The 27,353-nt window shown below is 36.3% G+C and overlaps 1 protein-coding gene across 1 annotated transcript in view; it reads left to right on the forward strand.

Moving 5' to 3' along the window:
• Nucleotides 1–27,353, forward strand: part of CFAP47 (cilia and flagella associated protein 47) — a gene marked incomplete at both ends in the record, with an annotated part of 326,556 nt that overhangs the window by 97,135 nt on the left and 202,068 nt on the right. Inside the window, 3 exons of the mRNA XM_084258887.1 lie at nucleotides 10,732–10,832; nucleotides 13,749–13,977; nucleotides 16,858–17,076. Of these exons, the coding sequence (XP_084115013.1) occupies nucleotides 10,732–10,832; nucleotides 13,749–13,977; nucleotides 16,858–17,076 (549 nt within the window). The remainder of the gene's footprint in view (nucleotides 1–10,731; nucleotides 10,833–13,748; nucleotides 13,978–16,857; nucleotides 17,077–27,353) is intronic.

Here is a 27,353-nt window from a genome sequence, read left to right on the forward strand (position 1 = left end):
TAAGTCTTTAATTGATCTCGAAATTCCCCTTGGTGTTCTGATTGTGTTTTATATAGTCAGGCCCTTCAGACAACTGCCGATTTGGCCTTCATTAGCAGAAGTTGCACACGAACCACAAGTTCTGACACTGATGCCCAGTCTCCATTGTCAGGCTTGGTGTCTGTTGTTTCAGTAGTGTTTACGTGGGAGAGGGTAGCATGACCATGTCTGGCCTCGAATTTCCTGAATTTCCCTTTGCTTCTCAGATATGTTCATCCTTTTGTGTTTTTATTGAATCCTTGGATTTGTTTTTTAAGCATACCCTGACTCCAAGGTTTGTCTATTCTGCATTTCAAATTCCTCCAAAAAAGTACATTAATGTTGTTGATTTGTTATCAGTACAAAAAGAGGTTTGTTCATCTACTTCACAGTATAGCATATTGAGTTTTTCTCTGTTGACCACTAAAAGTTGCTTCCTGCTGTCTTTGCTGTTTGTAATCTTGGTTTGGTGATAACGTGAAGGAGATATCTGTGTTAACATTCCCAGTTTTTCTTTTTTTTAAAGATTTATTTATTTATTTATACAAGCACTGGGTACAGTCAGAAGCGCGGGAAGGTGAGAGAATTCACCAAAGTGGGGAGCAGAGCAGACAGAAGGACCGAAGCATACTGCTGAGGGGAGCAGCCGGCGGCAGGAGAGGTCTGCGTGCCATGTGGGACCCTCCTCCGGTGTCCGGGGAGCAGCCAGGGATCAAAGCGGCGCTGCAGAGGCTGCGGGCAGCTTCGAAACCCAGCGCTCAACCGCTGTGCCACCGGGGAGGCCCAAAGTTTTATTTATTTATGCATACAAGAGCTGGGGCACAGGCCAGAGATGCGGGGGTGAGAGAATTCACCAGAGACAGATTGGAGAACAGAACAGGCAGATTGACTGAAATAGACTGCTGAAGGGAGCAGCGGGCGAGACAGGATAGGTCTTCTGTGCCAGGTGGGTAGCTCCCTGGCCGGCCGGGGATCGAACTTGTGCTGAAGAGGCTGCGGATTGCTTCATAGTGCAGTGTTTAACCCCTTGTGCCATCAGGGAGGCCCAACATTCCCAGTTTCTAGCTGCCAGCATTGATTGCACATTTGCAAAGAAATTTTCAATCACTTTTGAATTTGTACTCAGTGGAAGTTATGCTTCCATAGTGCTAACTTTCAGCAGGAACAATTTGAGGCATTTGGTTTACAAGTTGCTCTTTTGTTTAATTGGCTTGTTTTAAAAACTTTTTTCTCCTTCTTGAAAGGACATAGATAAACTATGTGAAACTAATTTACGCATTTTAAAGATAGTTGTAAACATTTCTTTTGACTACTACTCTGCTCAGGAAATAGAACCTCATTTTTGGCTCAGAGATCTCTTGTGTGTTCCTTCCCAGTGACAGCCTGGGTCAATCTCTGTAGTTATTAGTTCCCTGTAACTATTGCTGTGAGTAACTTGGGGTATCTCACATCTGTTAGCTGACATTCAAATTTATGTTTTTTGCAATGTATGTTGTTATAGAAACCAAAATTCATTTGTTTCCCTCAAGCTAAAATTGCAGAATATGAAATAATTCATTGAAATATTTTCTTTGCAAATTTCCACGAAATTATAATCAACAGCACTAAGTTTCTCATTTAAAAACTCATTTAATTACTTTTAATAAGAGTAATTAATTTAATTACTCATTTACTTTTAATGAGCTTATTGAACTATTTTAATATCCCCAATTTTATGCAATTTCAGTAAATTTATTTGACCTATATTTGAAGTCTGAAATTTTTAGTACTCCAAACAAACAGAAATTGAGAGAATATTGCTTCTCTAATAATGCCTCAGAATTACAGGAGACCATTTAAAATTACTTAAATGCTTGCATTGTATTTAAGATGAATGTCATTATAGCAAATCTTGGAGAATGAAGTCGTGCCCTTACTTTCAAGATGAAAGTATCATTGACTTGCATTCAGTTGGTTTCCACTTGATAAAACCATAACTTTAAATATCATACTGCATTACCTTGGTCATTAGCTATCCAAATATTACTTATTACAGAAAATGAGTGATATGTGACATCCACAGTGAATTCATACTAATGAATGAGAATTGGACATGAAGAAAACTCATTAAGATGTGCATGTCACATATGTAGTCAATAGAATTCCAACGAGTGCCTCAAGATGCTGTTCTCCAAAGAGCTTCACAAATTTAGAAGGGTTAGAAAGTTATTCATTGGTTAAATCTCTCTTTACTTAATGCTTAAGCAGTGCATTGACCAACATGTCTCTCCTGGTAATAAATATGCCAAGGGTTTTGGGTTAACAGTTTGTATAACTTGCTATACTAGATGATCATTTCGGATCATTTCTGATTTAGAAATCAAGATAAATGTGGGTTGATTAGTGTAAAATACATGAAACTTCACCTTCTAGGGTCTCTTTGAGGTAAGATTACGCTGGCCATCCACATAAAGTGAGGTCCACCTACTGCCTCCATTTGTCACTTTCTACTGTGTCTGTCTTATCTGCAGAGTACCACTTGGCTTGAGGTTACACCCCACAAGGCAAACGTGCATCCCCTGATGGATTAGACAGGTTAGAGAGCCAGATATTTCAGTTAAATACCAAAATCCCTGAAGGCAAGCTAGAGCACCAGAACTCACTGCCCAGTTGGCCAAGGCGTCACTGGGACTGGATAGCTGTTTACCTCCTCCTGTCCTTCAGTCTGCTTATGCCCCCTTCCCTACACATGTATGGATCCTAATAAATCTCTTAAGCTCCAGATTGTCTTCTTCCAGAAATCCTGACTTGCGGCAATTAGAGATTGAATATTATACTTATGAATTTCCTGCTGATGGCTTTTATGTTAGCTCAGATGGATCTTGATTGAGGATGTCAGTCACTCCATCTACCCATCCATCTGTCCTGTCCACCCATATATGCAATCAAATCTTCCCAGTGTCTTTTATGAGCTTGCCTTTAAAGAATCGTAACTAGATGAAATAGGTATATATTAGGTAACTATGGAAAGTAAAAGGACAGAGGTATAGACATCAATAAATAAGCTATCCCAGATTGATGCTAAGAAGTGGCATAGAACTACAGTGGTGGTAGATAGAATGAAATGAATGTAATGAATTGGAGAGAAAATGATTTGGTGTGAATAAATATAAGGACCTGGTGACTGATGGCAGTGTTGCACATCACAGACCTTTGAAATGAAAGAGAAATTAAAAGTAGCATGTATGAATGCAAATTGGGTGCTATACAAATCAATCATTGTAGCTTCCTGTAGTTTTTTTTATGTATTTGAATATTTCTTTACTTTTATTTAATAAGATATCTCCTACTAACCTCCAAAGTATAGTCCTTGTAGTGGCTAGTAAAACTCCAAACTTTATCAGTCAGTTTATTGAAAAGATTATCTTGTTGGGCCTCCCCTGGTGGCGCAGTGGTTGAGCGCTGGGCTGTGAAGCTACCCGCAGCTTCTTCAGCACCGGTTCAATCCCCGGCCGTTGGCAAGGGTCCCACATGGCGCTCAGACCTCTCCTGCTGCGCCCGCTGCTCCCCTCAGCAGTGTATTTCATTAGTCTGCCTGTTCTGTTCCCCACTCTGGCTCTGGTAAATTCTCTCACCCTCCCGCGCTTTTGACTGTACCCAGTGCTTGTATAAAATAAATAAATAAATCTTTAAAAAAAAGATTATCTTGTATGCTCTCTTTGATGCCTTTCTTTCCTCCCACTCTCATTCTTTATTGTTCTCTTGATAGCTGTTTACATCAGGGCAATTCTATTATGCTGGCTTTATTCTCTAATTACTTCATGTAAACCCCATTTTAAGCAGTGCTATATACTATATATTACCATGAGAATGTTGAATTAAAAATGAAACATTGATATATTTTAATCATTTAATGATTTAAAATTGTGAAGATAAGTATAGGGATTTTAAGATTTCAAGAATTGTTCACATCAGTTATGGAATTATTTCCAGATTGTTGGAAGACTGAAAATAAGATGATTAAAAGAATTGTTATATTTAAAATATTGCTAAGTGGTATATATTTCTAGACTTGATGAATATCTCATGAGGTCTGAAGAATTCTGTGACCTTGCCTTACTTTGCTGTGATATAAATTAATAGAATACATTCACTGTAAAACATGCCTTCTTGGCTTTATCGCATTTCGATCAACCTAAAATGTTTTTAGGTCACTAAATAGACATATATTTGTTAAAATTATTGTTTGTAAATATCAATGCCTTTATGGACTGCAAATAACATATTGTGGGTTATTAAAAGGCCCAAAAGCGTAGAGATATCTTCTTTTCCTTCTACTCAAAAAAGGACATTGAAAAATAAGTGAGAATCACATTATCATTAGGAATCTTTTCAGTATGTTCTGACCTGTTAAAAATTAAGTAAAAACTCTAAGTTTATTAAAACATCATGGCTGAACTCTAATGTTATACATTACAGCAGCAAAATAATTCCATTAATTGTTCTAACATATACGTACTAGCTTTAGTAAGCACTGCGTATAAATTACATATTTAAACATATCACTTAACCCTTTTTCTTTGAAAGTAAAATTAACTTGACAATTATTTTGATAGCAGTTATTGGAAGCATTGTGAATAGGTGGGGATGCACTGCTTTGGAAAGTTTGCACAAGAATGTTGTTTTTTTTAGGTAATAAATTCTCCTGAAGCAAATATAATCATCCAAAGTCATTCCATTATTTGTAAGTCTTTACGTAAATACTACATGAATAGCGGTAAGCACTTATTTTTGATGGATGTTGATGGTAATGACTACAATGAAAAGTATTTTCAAAGAGATGACTTAAATATTTCTTCTAATCTTTATTCAGTTCCATAAATAGAAATCAATATCATTAATCCAAATCAGTGTTAGCAATAAACTCTTCTTTTAATCCTTTCTAGTCACTACTGGTTTTTCCAGCATGTAATTTTGTAGCTGCCTTGCGGAGAAAGGCTTGAATTATGTTAAGACTAAAGAGGCATGCTTTCAAAAACCACACCCTGCAGGTTCATCCCTTCTTGCTCTGTTTATCTCTTTATGTATTAAAATCTTGTTCAGAGGGGTTGTTCTTATAATGTAAAACATGACTTTAAATAGTACAGCTAGGAACAGAACCTTATGACTAGAAAGATATAAATAATATAATATTTATTATGGTGTTTGACATGTTGTTGACAGCTTAGGTCATCACAGTATTTCATATACTATTGGAAAGTGATAACATGCTGTAATTGCCAGGCCATTATTCAGAGGTTTTAGTTTCAGACTTGAAAGCTTCATCCTTAAAGTGAGGGATTGGGATGACAAGTACAAGAATCTCTACATTTACTATTGATGGGGAAAGAATTAGAATGTGGTTAGACTATTACTCACTAGCTAAAGACCAGAGAGATCAGTGATAAGACTTTACACACCTTATTTAAAAGTTATGTGTGGTCACCATGCCATTCAAAATTATGGCTTGTAATGATATAATTTCTGTTTTATTGTTTATTCTCTGCCTTGGACATTTATTACTTGACTGACTTTTCTTTTTCTAATTTAGATTTTTTTGTGTTGGTTTTAACCCTCTTAGCATCTTCATTCCTAGAATACAGTAGTGTGGAGAATAATCAAGTAGCACTAAGGTAATACTGGCTATGTGAGGGTGGAGAAATGCATATGGTGGGGTGTGTGTGTATATATATATAAATATGCATATGCACTTTGTGTATAAATTAGATTGAGGGATGCAGATATCTATAGACTAAACCTTATGAAGTTTCCAGCAGATTAAGCATTATAAATACTGGCAATTTCATTTGGTTCACCAAAATTGTAGAGATTTTTTTGTGTGTGTGATGGTCAGAGAAGTAGTAAAGCTCTAAATGATGCCAGTGTCGCTATAGGAATCTCTAGTTCTTAACCTTGTGTTACATAGAAGCATCCTTTTTCTAGTGACAGAAATAAATACAAATCATCCAAAACAGCATCATGAGAAAATTGAAATAAAGGTGAGTGAAACTTACTTCGTGATCATGAAACTTGAGTCAGTTTTCATTCTTTCAAAGAAATTAATCAGAACTCTGGAGTTTTATTACTCTACTGTCATATAAAGTTATGTAGTTGGGCTACTAGCATACAGAGATATTTTATACATGACATCACAAATCAGGGCAGTAGGATTTAGAGTAAGGAAATGACACTGTGTAGTAGTAAATTAAAGCCAGAGGAAGAAAAGATGAGAACCAGAAATGGTGATGGAATAAAAAATTAAAAAAAAAACCTTATGAATGGATTTTCATTTCTTAACATCTCTTAAAGAGATAAGATTTTGGGGCCTCCCCAGTGGCGCAGCGGTTGAGCGCTGGGTTGTGAAGCTGCCCTCGGCCTCTGCGGCGCCGGTTCGATCCCTGGCTGCTCCCCGGCCACTGGAGGAGGGTCCCACATAGCGCGCAGACCTCTCCTGCCGCCCGCTGCTCCCCTCAGCAGTGTACTTCGGTCCTTCTGCCTGTTCTGCTCCCCTCTCTGTTGAATTCTCTCACCCTCCTGCGCTTCTGACTGTACCCAGTGCATGTATAAACAAACAAACAAACAAATAAATAAAAAAACATGCCTCTATAAAAAAAAAAAAGAGAGATAAGATTTTGAAAATAACAATTATAACACTAGATTGTTGGGTTTATAACAGATAATTCTATGTGACAGTAAAGCAAAGGAATGGAATGTTGTCATAACATATTGAAATTAAGTTAGTATGTAAATCTGGCGTAGATGCTAGGCTTAGATAAGTATTTTAATTCTGAGAGCACTTGATAAGAAAATAACTAAAAAATCCAACTAAACACCATTGTGGAAGTAATATGGTATAATAGAAAGAATCCATTTAATACAGAAGGATGAAATAACAAACAACAAAACAGACATGAATCGTGGCGGGGCAGACCTCTCCTGCCTTGCCCGCTGCTCCCCTCAGCAGTGTACTTTGGTCAGTCCGCCTGTTCTGCTCCCTGCTCTGTCTCTGGTGAATCCTCTCACCCTCCCACGCCTCTGGCCTGTACCCCAGCTCTTATATAAGAAAAAAAAAAGGACATGAATCATACCCAAAACATATGCAGCTGTAACTCAAAGTTTCAGTAATAACACTACATGTGAGTGGACTAAACTCAGTCAAAAGACAAAAAAATGTCAGGATTGATTAAAAAAACAAAATCCAAGTGTATGCTGTTTACAGTATACATACTTTAGATTCAAAGTTATGAGTGTGTTAAAATTAAAGGATGGAAAAATGCTTTGCCATGTAGTTAGCAGCTATAAGAAAAGTGCAGTGGTTATACTAATACTTGCATATAGATATTTCAAACATATGGTTAGTAGATAATTAAAAAATAATAATTTCAATACCCCCCTGTTGATGATGGAGTGCCTTTCTAGATAGAAAATCTCTCAGGATATGGAAGACTTGAAATCAACATGATCAATCAAGCAGTTTTAATATATACGTCCATAGAACATATCACCTAGTTGCAGAAAACACATTTCAAGCACAAATGGAAATTCTCTAGGATAATTTTATGCTGGACTACAAAACAAGCCGTTATATGTTTTAAAAATGATTGAAATGATAGAAAATATGGTCTCTGACATAAATTAAAAATCAACAACAGAAGGAAATTTAAAAAATTCACAAATGTGTCAAAATTAAACCGTATACTTCCAAATAATCAGTGGGTCAAGGAGGAAATCATAGCTAAATCAGAAAGTACTTTGAGATGAAGGAAAATGAAGGCACGTCATATAAAATTTTACGGAATTAAGCCAAATCAGTGTTTTAGAAGGGAATTTGAAGTGCTTATATTAAACAAGATGAAAGATTTCACATCAGTAGCCTCACCTTCTACTTTAAGAAACTAGAAAAAATAAGGGCAAATTAAGTGCAAATACAAAGAAAAGGGAATAATAAGTTGTATACCAACGGATTAGATAGTTTAGGTGAAACTAGAAATTTCCTAGAAAGATGCAAACTATCAAAATTGAAGGAGAAATAGAAAACCTGAACATTCTTATAGCAAGTGAAAATATTGAATAATTATTTTTTTAAATCTTCCCACAAGGAAAAATTCTGTCCCAGCGGGTTTCATTAGTGAATTCTATTAAATATTGAAAGAATTAAGAACAATCCTTCACAAACACTGTCTTACACTGTGCTTTTCAGTTTGGGAACCTGGCTCAGTTATTGTCAACCTGGAAAGCCACATACCTAGCTGCTTGGAGGAACCCTTCTAGAAGGCTTTAAACCTTTAAAACATGTATATATTTTATATTCAATGAAAGGATGAGGAAGGGACTTTCACGTGAACTCAACATTTTATCCACAGATAATAATTACTAATTATTGAATGTTGAGACTAGGCAAATTCTCAGAAACAGAAGGTAGACTAGTGATTTCTAGGGTCTTGAGGTAAGATAAAATGGGGAGTGACTGCTAATATATGTGGGCCTTCATTTATAGGTAATAAAAATATTCTAAAATTAGATGGTGGTAATGGATACATAAACTGACTTTGAGATCAGGATTCATGGACATATGATCGATTAAATTAGTGCTCTCAGGACAAATATCAAGTAAGGAGAGAGGGGAGGCAGAAGAGAGAATCAGTCATCCCAAATAATTGTAAAATTGAAGTCAAAGTCCCAGTCTCAACTTGATCACATAGAGTTCTCTGGAGACAAAGTTACATCAGTTTTTGTCCTATTGGAAACAATGAAAATGGGTTTTCAGACTCCTACACCACACAGGCATTGGCTATAGGATTATCCTGGGGACCATAAACTCACAGGCAATTGCAGCTTTTAGCAGCTCCTATGACCAGGCAGTAGTTGCCTAAAGAAGGTTATGGTTGCACCATGCCCACTCAGAAGTAGGAACCCAGCACTGAGAAAGTGTATCCTCGGGGATAAGAACAGAACAGTGCATATACGAAAGTCATCTTTTTTTCTCCTCCTGTAATCACCATTAAAAATAACCTTTTTTATTCTAAGATAGGCATGATGATGGTGTCTGTGAATTAACAAAATATTTAATTGAAAAAGTATCACTTAAACATAGTTGATCAGTTAATGGAATTTTGATTCATCACTATGTGTAGACTAATACAAAATATGTAAAAGTAGTGATGTAATACTAAAATGAAATTTTAAAATTTAATATTCCTTGATAGAACTAATGATTCATGCTATCAAGGAATATTAAATATCATTTTAAGGAGGACATCATTGGGGAAAAATTACATACAGTAATATAATTTAATCCTGAACAGGGCAATCTGATGAATGTGTTTGGGATAATAGAATAGAATGATGAGAGTTGCTTAAACATGAAAATGTTGAATATGTGTATTTTGCATAATGTTTCACTACATAGTAACTGGCAAAGAATAAAACATAATCCGTTCCTGTGGGAAAACATTGTATGTAGAACTGAGGTGAAAATCAGCTCATTTCCCAAACTATTATCAAGCCAGAGAGACGAGCTAATATGATAGATAACCGGTCCAAGACTAGAATGATCTCAATGTGCTATAATGGTTGCCTAAGGTGTTGTCACATAAGTTAAATAGGCCCAGTATAATCTAAGTGTGCTTCTTGTCTAGTAAAAATAATAAGATGATTTTACAATATATTCATGAAAGTGAGTATGCAGGTTGTGGAAGATAATAGTACTCTCTGCTTGTACTTTATCTGGTGGTAGAATAGTTTTTTCAGTATTACTTACAGTTCTCGGACACATCCAAAGAAGGGCAGACGGGCCTCCCTGGTGGTGCAGTGGTGGAGTGCTGGGTTGCGAAGCTGCCTGCGGCCTCTGCAGCACCGGTTCTATCCCCGGCTGCTCCCCGGCCACCAGAGGAGGGTCCCACATGGCGCGCAGACCTCTCCTGCCGCCCACTGCTCCCCTCAGCAGTGTATTTCGGTCCTTCTGCCTGCTCTGCTCCCCGCTCTGGTTCTGGTGAATTCTCTCACCCTCCCATGCTTCTGACTGTACCCAATGCATGTATAAACAAGACAAACAAACAAATAAATAAATAAATAAAACATGCCTCTATAAAAAAAAAATAAAGAAGGGCAGACATGAAACAAATGGTCATCTAAAGAAATGGGATTGTATGTGAAGTATTGGGAGACTTTACAGTTGAAAGAATCCTTGAATGTTCTGAATGATGGGCATCTGAAGACTGTATTTAAATATTTGAAGGAATTTAATGGAGATCAGATTGTAGATTTTGTTCTACACTGCTGGACAGAATTTCTGAAATGACAGCCCATGTATATGTGAATTGGATTATCTCGAGTGTCAACCTGATAGTGTCTCCCTAGTGGTGTCATCTGAGGCTAGAAACCATTTGTCAGGGATTCTATAGAAGAATGTGAGTAAATTAGCTCTAAAATTGTCTGAATCTGTTTCTGAACTTGCATAATTACAATCTGTGTTCTGCAGTACACTTGACGATGAAGTTTCCAGTCTGCTAAAGTCTTAAAAGTGTCCATAAACCATTAAAATACGTACAGTAGGTGTTTAAGAAAAGCAAAGTAGAGAAAGATGTTGAATAATTCATACCTTGATCATTAAAGCATCCAGAAGATTTAAAAAATTTATTGTCTTTACTGTATCTAAAGATTTTATTTTTTGAAAAGCCTTGTTTTCTCCTTTAGGTTTTCACTTCCAGTTACTGCAACATCAGAAAACTGCATTCTTACTATTTACCCATATATGGCAATATATATTGATAAGCAAAAAGTTGTTTTGAAAAACGGTAAGTTATGTATGACTATTGTCTCTTTAATTCTCATTGTGTATGCTCTTGTTACCCAAGGCCAGCTTTTAGAAATAGTGACTTTAAAATGAACAGATGTTTATTTAACTCCTGTCATTTCCAGGAGTTGTGTTTAGCATTCAGAGCAGACTGACAGTGTCTCTTAGTTCCCGAAGTTCTTAAGTGTTCATAAGAAGTTCCTAAAGGTACATAAATAAATTAGTACAAAAAAGATTGAATTAAAAGCTCTATATATGAGTCATTTGAAGTGTTGGGAGTTTGTGGATGTTACATAGGTTAATGCTGATGTTTGGGACCTGGGATAACTGACTTTATGGAAGAGATGATTTTTGTGTAGAGGTTGAGAAATGATGATCTTGAACAGGATGATTTCAGAAAAGAGCAATATAGTGAATGCCTGGAAATAAAGCAGACACCCTGAACTTCCAAATATCAAATGTATTTAGAACCCATATTGGCCCTGTCACAGAGAGGGAGGCTAGACTCCCTCCAGCAATAGTCCATTCCTTTATCCTGAATCCTCTTATCTAGGGGCCTTGCTTAATCAGCTAATCTGGTTGACTCATACCCTTCGGATTCCACCTCCCGCTTAGCTGCTTTGGAGAGAGCAGGAAGGGAAGAGGTGACTATTCCTTCTCAGTGCACAAGTTCCTTCCCAAAGAAGAAAGGCAAATTCAGATCATGCATATCAGATTTATTCTTCCTAAATTTGTCAATCAGATTAACTACTTTGATTTCCTAGGGAGAGGGAGAAAAGTAGTAAAGGAAACTGGGCAGTTAGAGTAACTTAGTTCCATATCTCTAAAAAAAAAAAAAAAGGAACAAGACTTTGTGTCATTTGTATTTGCATGATAATTGACCATAAAATCTATAGGTTAAAATAATGCATAAATATTACTATAGAAATACATGACTAGAATATTCTATTACATCTTTAGAAATATGTAAACAATCATTTATAGTACTTAGTATTTTTCATACATCTGGTGCTCTGCTAAGGGCCTTATATTTGTTATTTCATTTAGGATTTCCAACAAATCTTGTGTTTAATACTCTTATTTAATCTCACTTTACAGATTAAGAAATTGGATCATAGAAAAGTTGAACTGGTTGTTCCAGGGAATCCTAAGGAAATATTTGTGAGGCCTCAAAGCCTACACACTTAGCTAATGTGCTCTAGAGTATGATATGTTCAATAAAGGTGAAATCTTAAAATATATTAGGTGTATCTAAAAGTATGGCAGTATGATTTATTTCTTATAACTCATATGCTAAGTAAAAAGGAACTGACTTAGTTGAAGGGTACAGATGTGGCTTTGTACCCCATTAGGAACCTTTTATCATTTGACAGTAAGTTAAAAAGACACTGCCTAATGCATCCACAGTGAATCATTCTTCATTGACTTCCCCTAAATTCACTTCTATGAAGTCTATGGTGGTGTAGCATTCCTGGAGAAATGCACACCTTCTGGATCTCTGGCAAATTCTGGCTGGATTTGTACTGAATGATTGAAAGAAACATATATAACAGCTTATTTGCATGTATTATTACTTATATAATCCTTACAACAATCTCATGAGCTCAGGATCTTTGGACTTTATTTTATGGAGGAGCCAGGTTTTCAAATTACATCTTTCTGTTTGCACAGGCCTTGCTTTTCTGACAGAATTACATTATAAATGTATTCATATATGTATATACATACTCATATACATACATACACACATGTGGATGGACATGTAGGTAGGTAGGTAGGTAGATAGATAGATAGATAACTGGCCTTAATTCCATCTACTGGCTTTTTTTGGTCAGCATTGTCCTTGGGTTCATATTATCAATGTGGCAAACTCTAGTGTATATGCAGCAACTTTAACTGGAATAGAGATTGAAAACTGTGTAAAATGATATCAGCTCATAAACAAGCACTGATTTCATTTCAGGAAATGTCAGAAGAATTATAATTATAATCTTATATTAAATTTTTAACACATCATGTAATTCCAAAAATTTTGGCATAATTACAGAAAATGTTTTAATGTCTTAAGTGATTTGCTTCAAAAACCTAAGAGGAGTAGTTTATGAGATATCTAACAGATGCTGCAGATATTTAACTAAAATATTAAATATCTTGCAGAACCCTTGTGAATTTTCTGTGACATTCAGGCACCCTTGCTGCACACTTTGGGAATTGCGGAACTGGGGATTTAACTCCATCATGTAGTTGGATTCATTGTTTTCTAACTTAGAAAGAGCTGGGCACAGATAAATATGTAAATTTAATATTTACAATTAACTATTCAAATATTCCAATAATTAAATTTTAGAGATCATCCAAGACTCTTAATCTGATCCTGTCTATGCTGCAATCTTAAATTAATGCATGATCCTTTCTCTGGATAATGGGTAATATAGAAAATTTTCCTTTTTATTGAATTTTATATTCTTTAAACTTTCTGTGATTCAAAAATATTTCATTGAAGTGCTGCACTTGGATGGAAAGTCATTGTGAATCTGATGCCAGTATTTTGTTTCTATAAATTTCAGCTAAGCTTTAATTATATTTATTAAGTAAAGATAAAGCATTGTCAAGATCTTTTAGACATGTAATTGAAAATGAAAGGGTCCATTTGGGGGAATGTTTTCACATACATTATGGCAAGAAGAAAATTTAATAGTTTTCCTTATTGAAATTTCTCTGCTTTTAAAGCTATTTCTGACAGGTATTTGAAAATAAATGTATTTCTTTTACAATGCAGTAAATTGACTCCAAATTTCTTTGAGAGCATAGAATAATTTGTGGAAAAAATAATTTCATCTACATACAAATAACAATAGATAACAGAATATTTTACTCCTGGTCAAGTAACCATTTTTTACAAACATGTGAATTTTAGGAATGGAAATATTATATGAAAGGTTGAAATCGGGCAGAAGTGGAAAGTCAAAGAGAGAAGGCAAAACCATGAAAAGGGAGGAGAAAAATAAGCAATTCATTTCACTTGAAGAAGGATCAAAGACCTATAACTTCTTTGAGAAGGTGATAAGTGCAGTTCAGGTCTGGTTCAGTCTCTTCGGCTGGCCTGATGGACCCCATTCTCTTATTATTCCGGAGACTATAAGAAGGTGACAGCTATATGTTTCTCTTTATCCCCTGCTTTGTGTTGTATAACAATCTATTTATTGTCGTTGTTTTACCTGAAACCCAATATTTTTATTATAAATTTTATTTTTATATTCCTCATGCAATTGTGACCCCCTTATTTTGACCCCAATCCCTCCCCCCCCACCCCCCATAGAGTGTCTCTGGTTCATAGTTGTTTGTTGATTTTGATTTTTACTTTCTTATAGTTATTCTTTTTCCTGGTCCCTTATTTAAGTTTTCTAGAAAACTTAAATAAGGGACCAGGAAAAAGAATAACGGAAACCCAATATTAAATAATTTATTCTGAACTGATAAACTGTGAGGGGTCTAGTAAGAAAAACAAAATGATGTGACGATAAGAGGTTTCATGAAAGAGGATTTCTTTTAAATATCTGATAATTTTAGGCAAGAACTGAAAATCTCTGAACATAAGTTGTTTCTTCTGTGAAATGAGAAAGGGAAAGCTATGGGTAGGAAAGCCCTTTTAAATTTGAAAAAATTGGAAATTCCACAATTATACATAAATAAAACATCGACCATAAATCTACAATATAGTCAGGTATAGGGGGACACCATTTCTTTGACACAGTCTCCTCTTTGACAATGCTCCTTCTTGCGTTGTTTGGTTGCTCAGCATGTCAAGTAGTTAAACTGCATTGATTCTGTCAATTCACTTAATATGTTAATGTAAACAGGAATTTTGGCACTTCCCATATTGTAATATTGCTAGTAGAGTGGTTCTCAGAGCTTTTCTACCACCTTGCTCAGCATTGGGATAACTTGCTGGCACCCTAGGGGTGAGTACTGATCTCTGTAGCTAATCAGCTCTACTCTCATTTTTTGCATCTATTTTCAAGAGCAAGCTAGGTTAAGCTAAGTCTATAGTTTTCCTGCAAGTCATTTCTTTCAATTTTCTGAATAGGAAAACACCAGCTTCATTAGATAATGTTCTACCTTTGAGACTAGGGACAATTACTGCAGAAGATTCCTGAAAATTTATAGACTTGATCATAAAATCATCTGATTCCAAGAATTTCATTAGAGAAGTTATTGTTATAACTTTTCAATTTCCTGCTTTGGTGTTCTACTATTTTTTTTTTTTTTTACCTATTTTGAGTAAACTTTAATGCATTATTTTCATTTTGGGGGAAAATCATCAAGCATTCAAATTCACTACTCAACAATTGTGACTAGAAGTGTTACTGTTTTTGTCCTTATAGACTCCTCATTTATAACTTTATTATTTCTTTTTTTTTAAAGATTTTATTTATTTATACAAGCACTGGGTACAGTCAGAAGCTCGGGAGGGTGAGAGAATGCACCAGAGCCAGAGCAGGGAGCAGAGCAGGCAGAAGGACCGAAGCACACTGCTGAGGGGAGCAGTGGGCATGGCAGGAGAGGTCTGCGGGCCATGTGGGACCCTCGCCAGTGGTCAGGGCTGGAACCAGTGCTACAGAGGCTGCGGGCAGCTTCACAACCCAGCGCTCAACCGCTGTGCCACCGGGGAGGCCCAACTTTATTATTTCTTGATTATAGATATTAGCAGTTTACTTATCATATGATAAGTAACGTCTTGGATTAGTTTTTCATTTCTGTATTTATTTTATCATTTTTTTAGTCCATTAAAAAATTAACATCCATCACAAATGGTGCAGGAGGTATCAGGAAATAGAGATTGCATTGTTTTATTTAGAGAATGGAAAAAATATATGAGACAGTAGTAGGTCTTTGCATTTTTATCTTTAAAATTAGAGTCCCTACTCATGAGGCTGATGTGCAGGATGTGCCCTTCTTAATATTAAAATACAGCTGGAAGGGATTATGCTCAATGAAATAAGTCAGAAGGAAAGAGAAAAATATCAGATGGTTTCACTTATAGGAGGAATATAGGGGAACCAAATAAGGGATCAGAGAAAAAAAGACAATGAAAAACACAACAAAACAAAAACAACTATAAATCAGAGACATTCTGCAGGGGATGGGGAGAGGGGGGTTTAAAACGAGGGTGGGAAGCGTGCAAGGGACTATAGTGATGGTGCACGGGTGAATTGGTGGTGGGAATTCTGTAAGGACTATACCTGACAGGAGAAAGCAAACATTGTACAAAAATGAACAATGATGTAAAATATATATAAAATAAATTATTATAAATGTAAATCTTGAGTAAATATATATACTTATGCCTTTGTATTTTCATGTGTGGTGAATGTTTGAAATCTGTCTTGAAGGTTATTGTAGGCATTATTTTTTTTAAAGATTTATTTATTTATGCATATAAGAGCTGAGATACAGGCCAGAGATGTGGGGAGTGAGAGGATTCACCATAGACAGAGCAGGGAACAGAACAGACTGACTGAAACACACTGCTGAGGGGAGCAGGGGCAAGGCAGGAGAGGTCTGCTGCGCCATGTGGGTTGCTCCCTGGCCGGCTGGGGATAGAGGCTGCAGATTGTTTCATAGCACAGTGATTAACCCCTTGCGCCACCAGGGAGGCCCCTATTGTAGGCATTATTAACTCCAATTTATGGTATCCAAAATTGAGATCAATGGGTTTAGGTAACTTGTCATACACAGATAATAGGAAGCAATCCCTGCACTGTTTCTCCAGAACACTTATATGTTCTAATCATAACCCAGTATTTCAGACTTGACAGTTGCAATATTAGTTAATGATGTTTGAAGCAAGATATTGGAAAGCCCTTGGGTTATTTAGAAAATCTAACAAATGCTAGCTGAATAGAGTGAATTTTGTCATTTCTTTCTTATTTGATTTTAAATGGAATTTTATGTAGTCATTGAATATGTTTCTTTTTCCCATAGCATTTTGAGATTAAAAAAAATCTTAAAATTATTTCTTTTAGAGATGTGTATAAAATACAATTCTGTTCAACCTCATCACCCAAAAAATGTTACAGAGAGAATGACTTTACCAAATATAATAAAACCATTTATGATGTAATCCTTCACTTGAGTGGAAAAATGCTACCTGGAGTTAATTCAAGTCAGTCTTTACCTCTGGACTGCACTGAAAGAGTGATTCAGCTTCATTTTCAGCATTCTTCACTTCTTGAGTTTCTCACGTAAGTGCATGGATTTGTTAATTTAAACATGTAATTATGGGTTGGTTAAATAAATAAGTAGATGGATAGGTGGAAAAATAGATAGACTTTATTATTACTTGTCTTTTTATAAAACATTTACTAAGTTTCCACTATATACATAACCCTGTAATCTATACCTTGGAAAACAAAAAATAAGCTTTTTGTGACCTGTTGAATTTATAATCTAAGATGATCATTCTCAAACTTTACCAATGCATCCAAATTACTGGAATGGCATGCTATACAGATTTCTGACCCTTTTCCACAGAGTTTATAATGCTAGTTGCCTTTATAAAAAAATTCTAGTGATACAATGCATTTGGTCTGTGAGTTCATTTTGACAGCCTGCATAAGGTAAATATGTAAATACATTGAACAAAAATGGATGAAACCAATATTTATTCCTCAGATTACTATTAATATAATCTCAGGTATGAATACTTGAGTTTCAGTCTGCACGGTTAGAAATCTCTTAGTACTGAAATAATGGGCAGATGAAATTTCCATAAATGATTGATAGAAAATATAGGGAAAATATTTATAATCATAATATCTGTGTCATTCCGCAGAGATTAAATGGCAACTGGCCAAGAAATAAGAAATGTCCATTAAAAGTCTGAGGGGTGTGTTGGTGAATTTATAGCATTTCTTTTTCTACATTTGTAGTATCTTTGTCCCCAGGAGTCCCCCACATCTGTAGGCAGTGTTGTTATTCCATCTTCCATGCTCCTGTACCACTAAAATAACATGTTACTTGCTGTTATGTAGTGAATATATTTTGAAATACATTACTATGTTTTTACATTTTGTTTCTTTGTGTATGGAATCTATTCCATAGTTAGCCAAAGATATTCACCTACCTCAGCAGGGTGGAGACAGATGCTTGTAAGGGAAATATTTGGTGTTTAGGTTTTTTTTTTTTTTTTTGGTTTCTGAGTAGGATTTTTCATTCTCTAACAAAACTATGCTACTCTGCTCTTAAAAATTAGACATGTATGGAACAAAGTATTTTTTTCTTCCTTATTCTCTCACTATCATGGCAGTCAAAACTGACTAGACTTTCTTGTGATCTTGAAGTTTATCCACAAGTTTCAAAGTCCCTGGAGAGACTGAATTAAGACCCACACAATCTCCTATGCTGTGTTGGTCAATGGGAGGGACTCCTCTAAAGAGGCAGAGCATAGGAGCTGGCTGGCTCTGAAGTCACAATGTGAATGACAAATATATGACAAATGGACAGTGAATGAGTCAGTTTGAAGGACTTCTTGGTTCTTCATGGGGCTAAGAGGAGAGATAGAAGAGCCTACCTCAGTAGCAGAAGCCCAGTTGGCAACTAGACTTTCAGACTGAGAGGGGGCAGAAATGTGGTTATAGATCTGCATGTCTCTTTTTTTATGTTATTCATTATTTAGTGTACCCCACTAATTTGTGAGCATGTTGGAGACAATAAGCAGCTCTAAAATACAGGGTACCAGGGAATAGTGCCACTGTTCACTAAAGATTTATTTGTTAGCATTTTTCCTTTCATAGAACTTTGCTTTTTGAACTTGTGTGGTGAAAGGAATAAAACTTTGAAGTCGTGTCTCAGGAAAGTCATATAAGAATGAGGAAAACCATGAAATAAAAAAGTTTGTGGTAAAAAAAGAAAAGGTAATGGATTTGCATTTCAGGAGAAAAGGTGTAATGAGTGAGAGAAGTTGGAGAAAGATAGGTTTTGCACTATGCATATTATACATAGGATTTTATTTATAATATTAAACTATTGATAGTTATTTTGTACACTGGGACCCCCAAAATGGATCCACCCCAGTGGCTTACCTATGTCACAAATCTAAACCCAAGTCAGCCTATACTTGAGAAACACCTGTTATGTAACCTGACATGGATTGTTTTCCCTTGAATAAAGGACATTACACTTGTTACTAAATGATTTTATGTTTGTCATTTGACTCTATGAACTCTTAAAAATGACTTTAATTATTAAGGCATTCATTGCATCTTACCCATATGAGTTTGCTAGGATTACCGTAACAAACTGCCAGAGACTGGAAAGCTTACAAAACTAGAAATTTATTTTTTCACAGTTCTGGAAGCTGAAAGTGCAAGAATAAGATGTTGACCGATGGGGTTTCCTCTGTGGCCTCTCTGCTTGATTTGCAGGTGGCTGCCTTTTCTGTGCCCTGCCTTGCTCTTTCCTCAGTGTACACACATCCCTGGTGTCTCTCTACAGATTTCATCTTCTTACAAAGACCTTAGTCAGATTGTGTTTGGGTCCACCCTCAGGGTCTCATTTTACCTTAATAATTTACCTTAAAGTTTAAAGGCTTAACTCTAAATGCAGTCACAGTTTGAAGGGCTGAGAGTTCATATTTCAGCATGACTATTGGGGGGGACACAATTCAGCTCATGATAAAGCTTTCTATCTTCTATTGTAAGGGACCAGGAAAAAGATTAATTATAATAAAGAAGAAATCAAAATCAACAAGCAACTATAAACCAGAGACACACTACAGGGGCCGGGGGTAGGGGCAGAAGGGAGTAGGATCAAAACAAGAGGGGTGGGAATTGTATGGGGATTATAACCAAGATGAAAATGCATACATTTTGCAAAAATGAAAAAATGATGTAAAAATATATAAAATTAAATTTTAAAAAAGTAATAAAAGTGTTGTTTAATTGGTTGTTATATTTCACAATAAATTTAGTGTTGCTATGTTTGAAATGACTTGCTTAGTATTTCTTGTCATTTCTGCCTCTTATAGGTATAATTTGTCCCTCTTCAAATTCACATGATGAAGCTTAACCCCCAATGTGACTGTATTTGGAAATAGAGTCTTTAATGATATAATTATGGTTAATGGCATCACAAAGATGGGCCCTTAACCTGAAAGGCAGGTAGAGAGATTTCCCCACAAAACAAGTTTTCTGGCACCTCCTTCTTGGACTTCTTGCCTGCAGAACTCTGAGAAAATAAATGTCTGTTGCTTAAGCTATCCAGCCTGTGGTATTCTGTTAGGACAACCCCAGCAGACTAATACAAAGACTAATATCCTTTAATAAAATTTCATTTGTTTATAACAATCTTTTTTTAAGATGTAATTAATTTTCATGGAAAGAATTTTCTACAGCTTTCAATTTCCATAATATAAAAGTAAACAGAAGTAGAATACCCTGTACCCTATACTTGAAACTGTAATGTAGTGAGATATCATATAACATAAAACGACCATAACTCTTATTTTCTAATTCCATTGACTTTTACATCAATTGTTCATTTATCAAAATAATTGCACTTAAAAAAGCCATCTTCCCTTTGTTAGTACATTTAATTCCATTTGTGATTTCATTTCTTTTATCTTTAAAACCTTACATCCTTTGGAAGCTCTCTTGCCCTTCTGTGACTGTACAGGTGCCTCTCTTTTCATTTCTGTAAGTAAAAAAACCCCTTAAACACTTCTTACCTACATGTGACCATTATGGAATTTTTTAATGAAATTGCATCTAAGAGTGAAAATATTTCTTTTTTATTAAATTTTCAGTCATGTACATATCTATATAATTTGGGGGATATATTTTCACACTTCCATAGGTGTACATACTTTACTCACCTACCACCAAAATTTCTGTGCCAGTGAGCTATCCCATGCATACCCCTACCACCTCCTCCTCCCTCTCCCCTATTCTCCCTGGTAACCAGTATATTTTTCATTGTCTAAGAATTATTTTTGCTGCGCTTTGCCAGTATGTGTTCTTTCACAAGTAAGTGAAACCATCTGACATCTGTCTTTCACTTTCTGACTGATTTCATTTAGGATAAGTCACCTTAAGATCCATCCATTTTGTCCTAAAAGGCACTATTTCACCTTTTTTTAATAGCTGAATGGTATTCTATTGAGTAGATAGTCTACAATTTCTTTGCCAGTCACCTGTTGGTGAGCACTTAGGTTGATTACATGACCTGGCTATCGTGGGTAATGTTGCTGTGAACATAGGAGGGCAAAAATATTTTTGTATTAGAGTTTTCATAGAGAATGAAAATATTTCAAGGCACCCATCTAAGAAGTGATTGTGGAAGAGTGCTGTCAAGTGGGGGTAGGAGGAGCATGGCATTTGAGTTAAGTTAATGCAGGCTTAAATTCTAGTATAAACTCCTATGACAGTGCAAATCACTCACTGTTTAAGCTCCAATTTCAGAATTGGCTGCAGAATTGAGGTTGATAATTCCCAAACCCATTTGGTTGTAAGAATTAGCAATAATAAAATGTGCACTGTAAGATATTTAGTACGTGTGATTCAACATTCATATGCTGAAATGTTGGCCTAAATTATTTCACCTTGGTAACTATTAGTGACATTCTGAAAACTGACTCATATCATTATCACTGAATTAGAATATTTTAAAAATCTGTTCTGTTAGTGATAAATGCTTTGTTGGCATAAGGATGTCAGAAAATCAATATTTATCAAGGATGTCTTTATATTAGATAAATTAGAATTTTACTCAAATTTTTATGCATTTAAAATAGAAACCACATGACTACTCTTAATTTTGCCACTTTTTATTCTTGGTCCTTGATGATTAATTCAGTAAAGTAAACACTCTCATTCAATAAGGCAAAAATTCTAATGCCATTCTATATTAAAAATCTGTAAAAAAATCATTCTATATTTAAAATCTAATGCAATGTTAACTATGAACTAAATAAGGATGTTTGGACACTGAAATAATTGTGCACTATAGAAGTCAACTTTCTCATTACACTCTATGATATGTTGTTGTTGTAGTATTTTTGTTGCCACACTTCCCAGTAGCTTTAATATTACATGGGTGTTTTCTGTTTTGACATTTTATGGTGTGAGAATGCAGGCATGGAAGAATGATTTTGGCATTAAAGCCAAGGCATTCAAATTTATTGCTATTTTATCAGCAAATACATGCCTATCAGGATATGTTGGCTGTGATAAAATTGCTCAACATTTAGAGAATGGCAGTAGGGTTAATAAAATTGGATCATTAATCCATGTTACACACATAGGTTTCATCATGGAAATATTCAATAAATGTATTACCTTCAAAAATTATCATAACTGTTGTTCCTCATTTAAATTTAATGAGAATAAGTAAGGACTTTTGTATAACTGGAATTCTATCTATTTTGTGCAATAAATGAGACATTCCCTAATTTTTGGAGATTAAGTTTATACTTTTATAAATTAGTACATCTAATTTCATTTTTTTCTACTCAGAAGAAATATTTCAATAGAAAAGCCAGCATGTGAAATTATAATCAAATCAATTATGAAAGTCAACTCTTATGAAACTACTCACCAGACAGAAAATCTATTGACAGGACATAATTGTAAATACTATCTCAGGAACTCATGAAGTTAGCCTTTGAGATAGATTCAAAATGAAAAGAATGAAACTTTTGGGCAAAGAGCCTAAAAACTGTGACCAGGTCAGAATCTCTCACTGATTCTAGGTCTGGTCACTGGCTGTTGCAAATGCAAGCACAGGGGCCTTTGGTACTGCCAATGGAAATAATTTATTTTATTTTTTTTAATTTTTTTTTTTTTACTATTTGAGAACTGATACTCCTTTTATTTTTTTTTAAGATAATAAATTTTATTGTTATATTCCCCATACAATTGCAGCCCCCCCATTCTGACCCCAATCCCTCCCCTCCCGCCCCCGCCCCCCTAAAAGTATCTCTGGTTCATAGTTTTTTGTTGATTTTGATTTTCACTTTCTTATAGTTATTCATTTTCCTGGTCCCTTATTTAAGTTTTCTAGATTCCTGCTATGAGTGAGACCATCCGGTATTTTTCTTTTTCTTTTTGGCTTATTTCGCTGAGCATGATCCCTTCCAGCGCCATCCATGTTGCTGCAAATTGCATGTGTTTATCTTTTTTGAATGCTGAGTAATATTCCATGGTATATATGTACCACATCTTCTTGATCCAGTCATCTATTTTTGGGCATTTGGGTTGTTTCCAAAGCTTAGCTATTGTAAACAGTGCTGCTATAAACATAGGGGTGCAGGTGCTCTTTGGAATTGATGTTTCTGTGTCCTTTGGGTAAATACCTAGGAGTGGAATTGCTGGATCATATGGAAGCTCTATGTTTAGGAGGTCCAGAAATCTCCACACAGCTTTCCACAGTGGTTGGACCAGTTTGCACTCCCACCAACAGTGCAGAAGAGTTCCTTTTTCTCCACACCCTCGCCAACATTTGTTGTTGCTAGTTTTTTTAATATGTGCCATTCTCACTGGTGTAAGATGGTATCTCATGGTAGTTTTGATTTGCATTTCCCTGATGACAAGTGATGTTGAACATTTTTTCATATGCCTGTTGGCCATTTGCAGGAAATAATTTATTTTAACCAACAGGATGGAGAACTAGCAGGTGTAAGGTGGAATTGCAGCCACAAGAACCAGCAGGGTGCAGCAGAGTTCTGACAATGCTGAGGTTGGGGCTCCCCCCCTCCCCCACCCCCACTCTGGAAGGGTGGGGAAGGCTTGTAAGGGCAGCTGCCTTTCATAACAGCTCTGACAAAACAGAGATCAAGCCAATATGCATCATTCCCTTTTAAAGACTCAAAGGATAGCTCAGCTCCGCCTCCTTCAAGCAGCTGCCTTGGCTCAGGATATCAGGGTGGAATTCGGACCTCGACAGTGTGTAGACATTTTGCTGTCCATTTTGGGTGGTGTGTGGACATCAGGAGGAGGAGTTTGCTCCTCAACTGCACCAGATCACTCCATTGAAACAAATCTCATACAGGAGTGGAAAAATAATTTTCCCCTTAACCCTTAATATAAGTGATTCCATTTTGACTTATTTTTATTTTTTTAAAGATTTATTTATTTATTCATACAAGAGCTGGGGTACAGGCCTGAGGTGTAGTGGGTGAGAGGACTCACCAGAGACAGTGGGGAGCAGAACAGGCAGATTGACTGAAATACACTGCTGAGGGGAGCAGTGGGCGAGACAGGAGAGGTCTGCTGTGCCATGTGGGTCACCTCCCTGGTTGGGAATTGAACTCCTGCTGCAGTGGATAGTAATAGCTTCATAGTGCTGTGTCTTAGCCCCTTGTACCACCAGGGAGGCCCCTTGACTTGTTTTTCACAATGCAAAAATGTATTCTTCAGGTTCAGTTCTTACTGAGGACCTACTTCATGTTCAGCACTGTGGAATACTTAAGTGAGCACACTCACTTCCCAGGAAGCTCTTAGCTTAATGATACCCTGATCATTTTCCTTAGGCTCTCTCAGTAGCATTTGATAGACTTGATAATTTCCTCCTGAGATCCTGTATAGTTTCGAATGCCAAGAAGTTTTCTAGTTTCTTCATAGATCTCTAAGCTGTCTGTTTCACTCTCTAGGATTTTAACTTAATGGGACCTCATCTCATTGAGTTCTGAGTTTTACACAGGATTTACTTTGGCTACTATTGCTAAGGAGTGGTGTTTTATTAACATTAGATTTTACTTAAAGTTACAGTAATTCCAATGTAATGAAGATTCATTCATAGATGTGATACAGACAGGAAATGTGTGAAAATCAAAGAGAAGTTATGATTTTTTTTAAAGATTTATTTATGCATTCAAGAACTGGGGTATAGACCAGAGGTATGGGGGTAGTTGAGAGGATTTACCAGAGAGAGTGGGGAGCAGAACAGGCAAATCTACTGAAATACACTGCTGAGAGGACCAGCAGGTGAGACAGGAGGAGTCTGCTGTGCCATGTGGGTTGCTCCCTGGCCTGCTGTGGATGGAACTTGTGCTCTGTGGCTGGAGATAGCTTGATAGCTCTGTGTCTTTAACCCCTGTGCCACCAGGTAGGCCCAGGAGTTAAGATATTTAACTTCCAAACAGAGGAGTTTTTTATATGCAAAGTGATTTCTTCCACTGGTTTCCACTGCCTTGGGGCCAAGTCAAACTTAACAGCTATAGAACTGTGCTCACTGCTTATACTTCCACAGGGATTCCCCTCCTTATTTCTCTCTTATTTGTCTCTGCTATCATCAAAATTTGAGCTTTCAGAATCATCTTAAGTATCCTTTTTCCTTTTTATTTGTCTTACTCACCAGTAGTTACAGGACTTTAAACTGAAGAGGAAGTCTCCAGAGTTGAACACTAGATTCGGTATCCTCTGTTAAATGCTGTGATGATTAGTGTTCTCTGCTCCCAAAATGAGTTCTAGATCTAAACATCTGAACTATTACAGAACCTCCAAGATGTGTGGGTCCAGAGAACCTCTAGGAGAAAGACTTCACCAGAGAGTGTTTCAAGTGAACAGGCAATGCTTTACTAGAGACTCATGTACCAGGGAACCAGTGCCCAAAAGGAGAATTTTAACCTGGCTCCAAGAGGGGAGTTAGGAGGAAGTGTTTAAAGGGTAGATCCATGAAGTGGGGCAGAGGAGAGCGACATTTGTTCTGGATTGGGCTACCCCCAGGCATGCATATATGGGTTCCATTCCAACTGCACTTGGAGTGCTCTCAGCTTGCTCCCAGGAAACTGAGGCAATCATTAGTCTGGATCTAACACGTTTGTCTAGCCTAGTGCCTTTGGTCAGTCTGTAACAGGGTAGTCCCCAGGAAAGGGGGAGGGTCTGGTGGGCTGAAATGTTTGGACAGTATGTTGGGATAAGGCCCTACAGTCTGTGACTTAGTCTCCCTGTTCCAACAGGTTCTTGAGAAACTCAGTCTAACTCAGCCAGTAGTTTGATTCCCTCATTCAAATAGGACATTGGACAACTATTATATTATCAGCTCACAATTTATTTTACCTAGGCTGTCTCAAAAACCACTACTCAGAAGCACTTTCTGCCGAAACTGTATTGGCTCTGTAGAATAGTATAATATGAATTATATGTATGAAGACATTAGGTAAAAATATTTCAAGTGGAGACTGTGCACCATGCCTGAAACAGAGAGCAAGACAAGGGCACTGGTGGAGGTGCAAATGAGTCATGGCAGCTCCCAAACTCCACCCTCTAGCAACCAGGCTTTTCTTTCTACTTACTGGACTGAACTATCCCTGATAGAGTGATCCAAGGAGCAGAAAAACTGTTCTGGATTGGGTTTGAACCCAAGAGGCTGGGTTCTTCTAGTTAAGATAAAGAGCTGTGAGTGTTTACTAGTGAAAATGGCATGATCTGCATTAACATCCAACAACATGAAGACATGAAAAGTGGCACATGGAAATGTATACACAGAAATGGAAATCTATAATTCTTTAAAAGTAGGAAAGCATTCTTCCAAAATGGGTACATTCTCAATTTTCAAGTTTGAAAATCTCCAATTAAAAGACTATGCCACCCGGATCACATTATAGGCTTTGGTTATATATATTTGTTCTAAGAGTATGCTCAACAGTGGCCATGAGTGACTTTGTTGTGCTATTAGTCTTTCCATGCAACTGCAACAAGTTTGAATTTCATCATGTCGATAAATTGGATTGTCATGATACCTTTTAATTGCTTCAGTGTCATGGTTGTTGATCCCAGCTTTGTTTCTCTTGGGGTAAAAAAAAAATATAAAGTTCTCAGAATATTTAATATTAAAACTTTTGAAAAGTCTGTCAAGCATACAGGGACCCATTGTCACATCACTACATAAGTGTAAGGGATGTATTATGAGAGCCTCAAATTTGCCTCCCAAGGATGGGGACTTGGGCAATATTTAAGGAGTTGGGGAAAAAAATGACAGTGTCAGAAAAATGTAACTTGATAGAGTCTGAGTGGTTGCCTTTTGCTGCCTTGCTGTAACTTGAATGTGGGTCCAAAATCAAAATCACAACAAAACTGGGTATCCCTTGCTGCCTAATGCTGTTGCTTTAAGAGTGAGTCAGGTATTTTAGTTCTGTTTCCCAGGGCTGTTTTTTGGGTCAGCCAATGAGAAAGTGAACAGTCTTCTGAGCCTTTACTCTGAAAACACAACTGTCAATTTAAAAAAAATTCTGCTTTTCCATTTAAATAGGTAATGGTATTTTGGTCCCATTAGTTCACTCTTACAAGCTTGTCCTGCTTTTCTTGCAAGATAAGCAGAAACAGGGAAGACCATCATGGTTTCAAGGGTAGGTGTGATTGTAAGTAGATAGTAAGTTCTTTCTCCTTAATCAATTCTCAAAAGGAATCAAAAATTAATTGTATAAATCTTAAATTTGAAAATTAAAAATTGAAAAAACAATATGCCATTAAATTAATTGAATTTCAAATGCAAGTGATGTATGTATATTATACTATAATCATTT

Source organism: Talpa europaea, assembly GCF_964194135.1.
Source record: "Talpa europaea genome assembly, chromosome: X".
Taxonomy (NCBI): domain Eukaryota; kingdom Metazoa; phylum Chordata; class Mammalia; order Eulipotyphla; family Talpidae; genus Talpa; species Talpa europaea.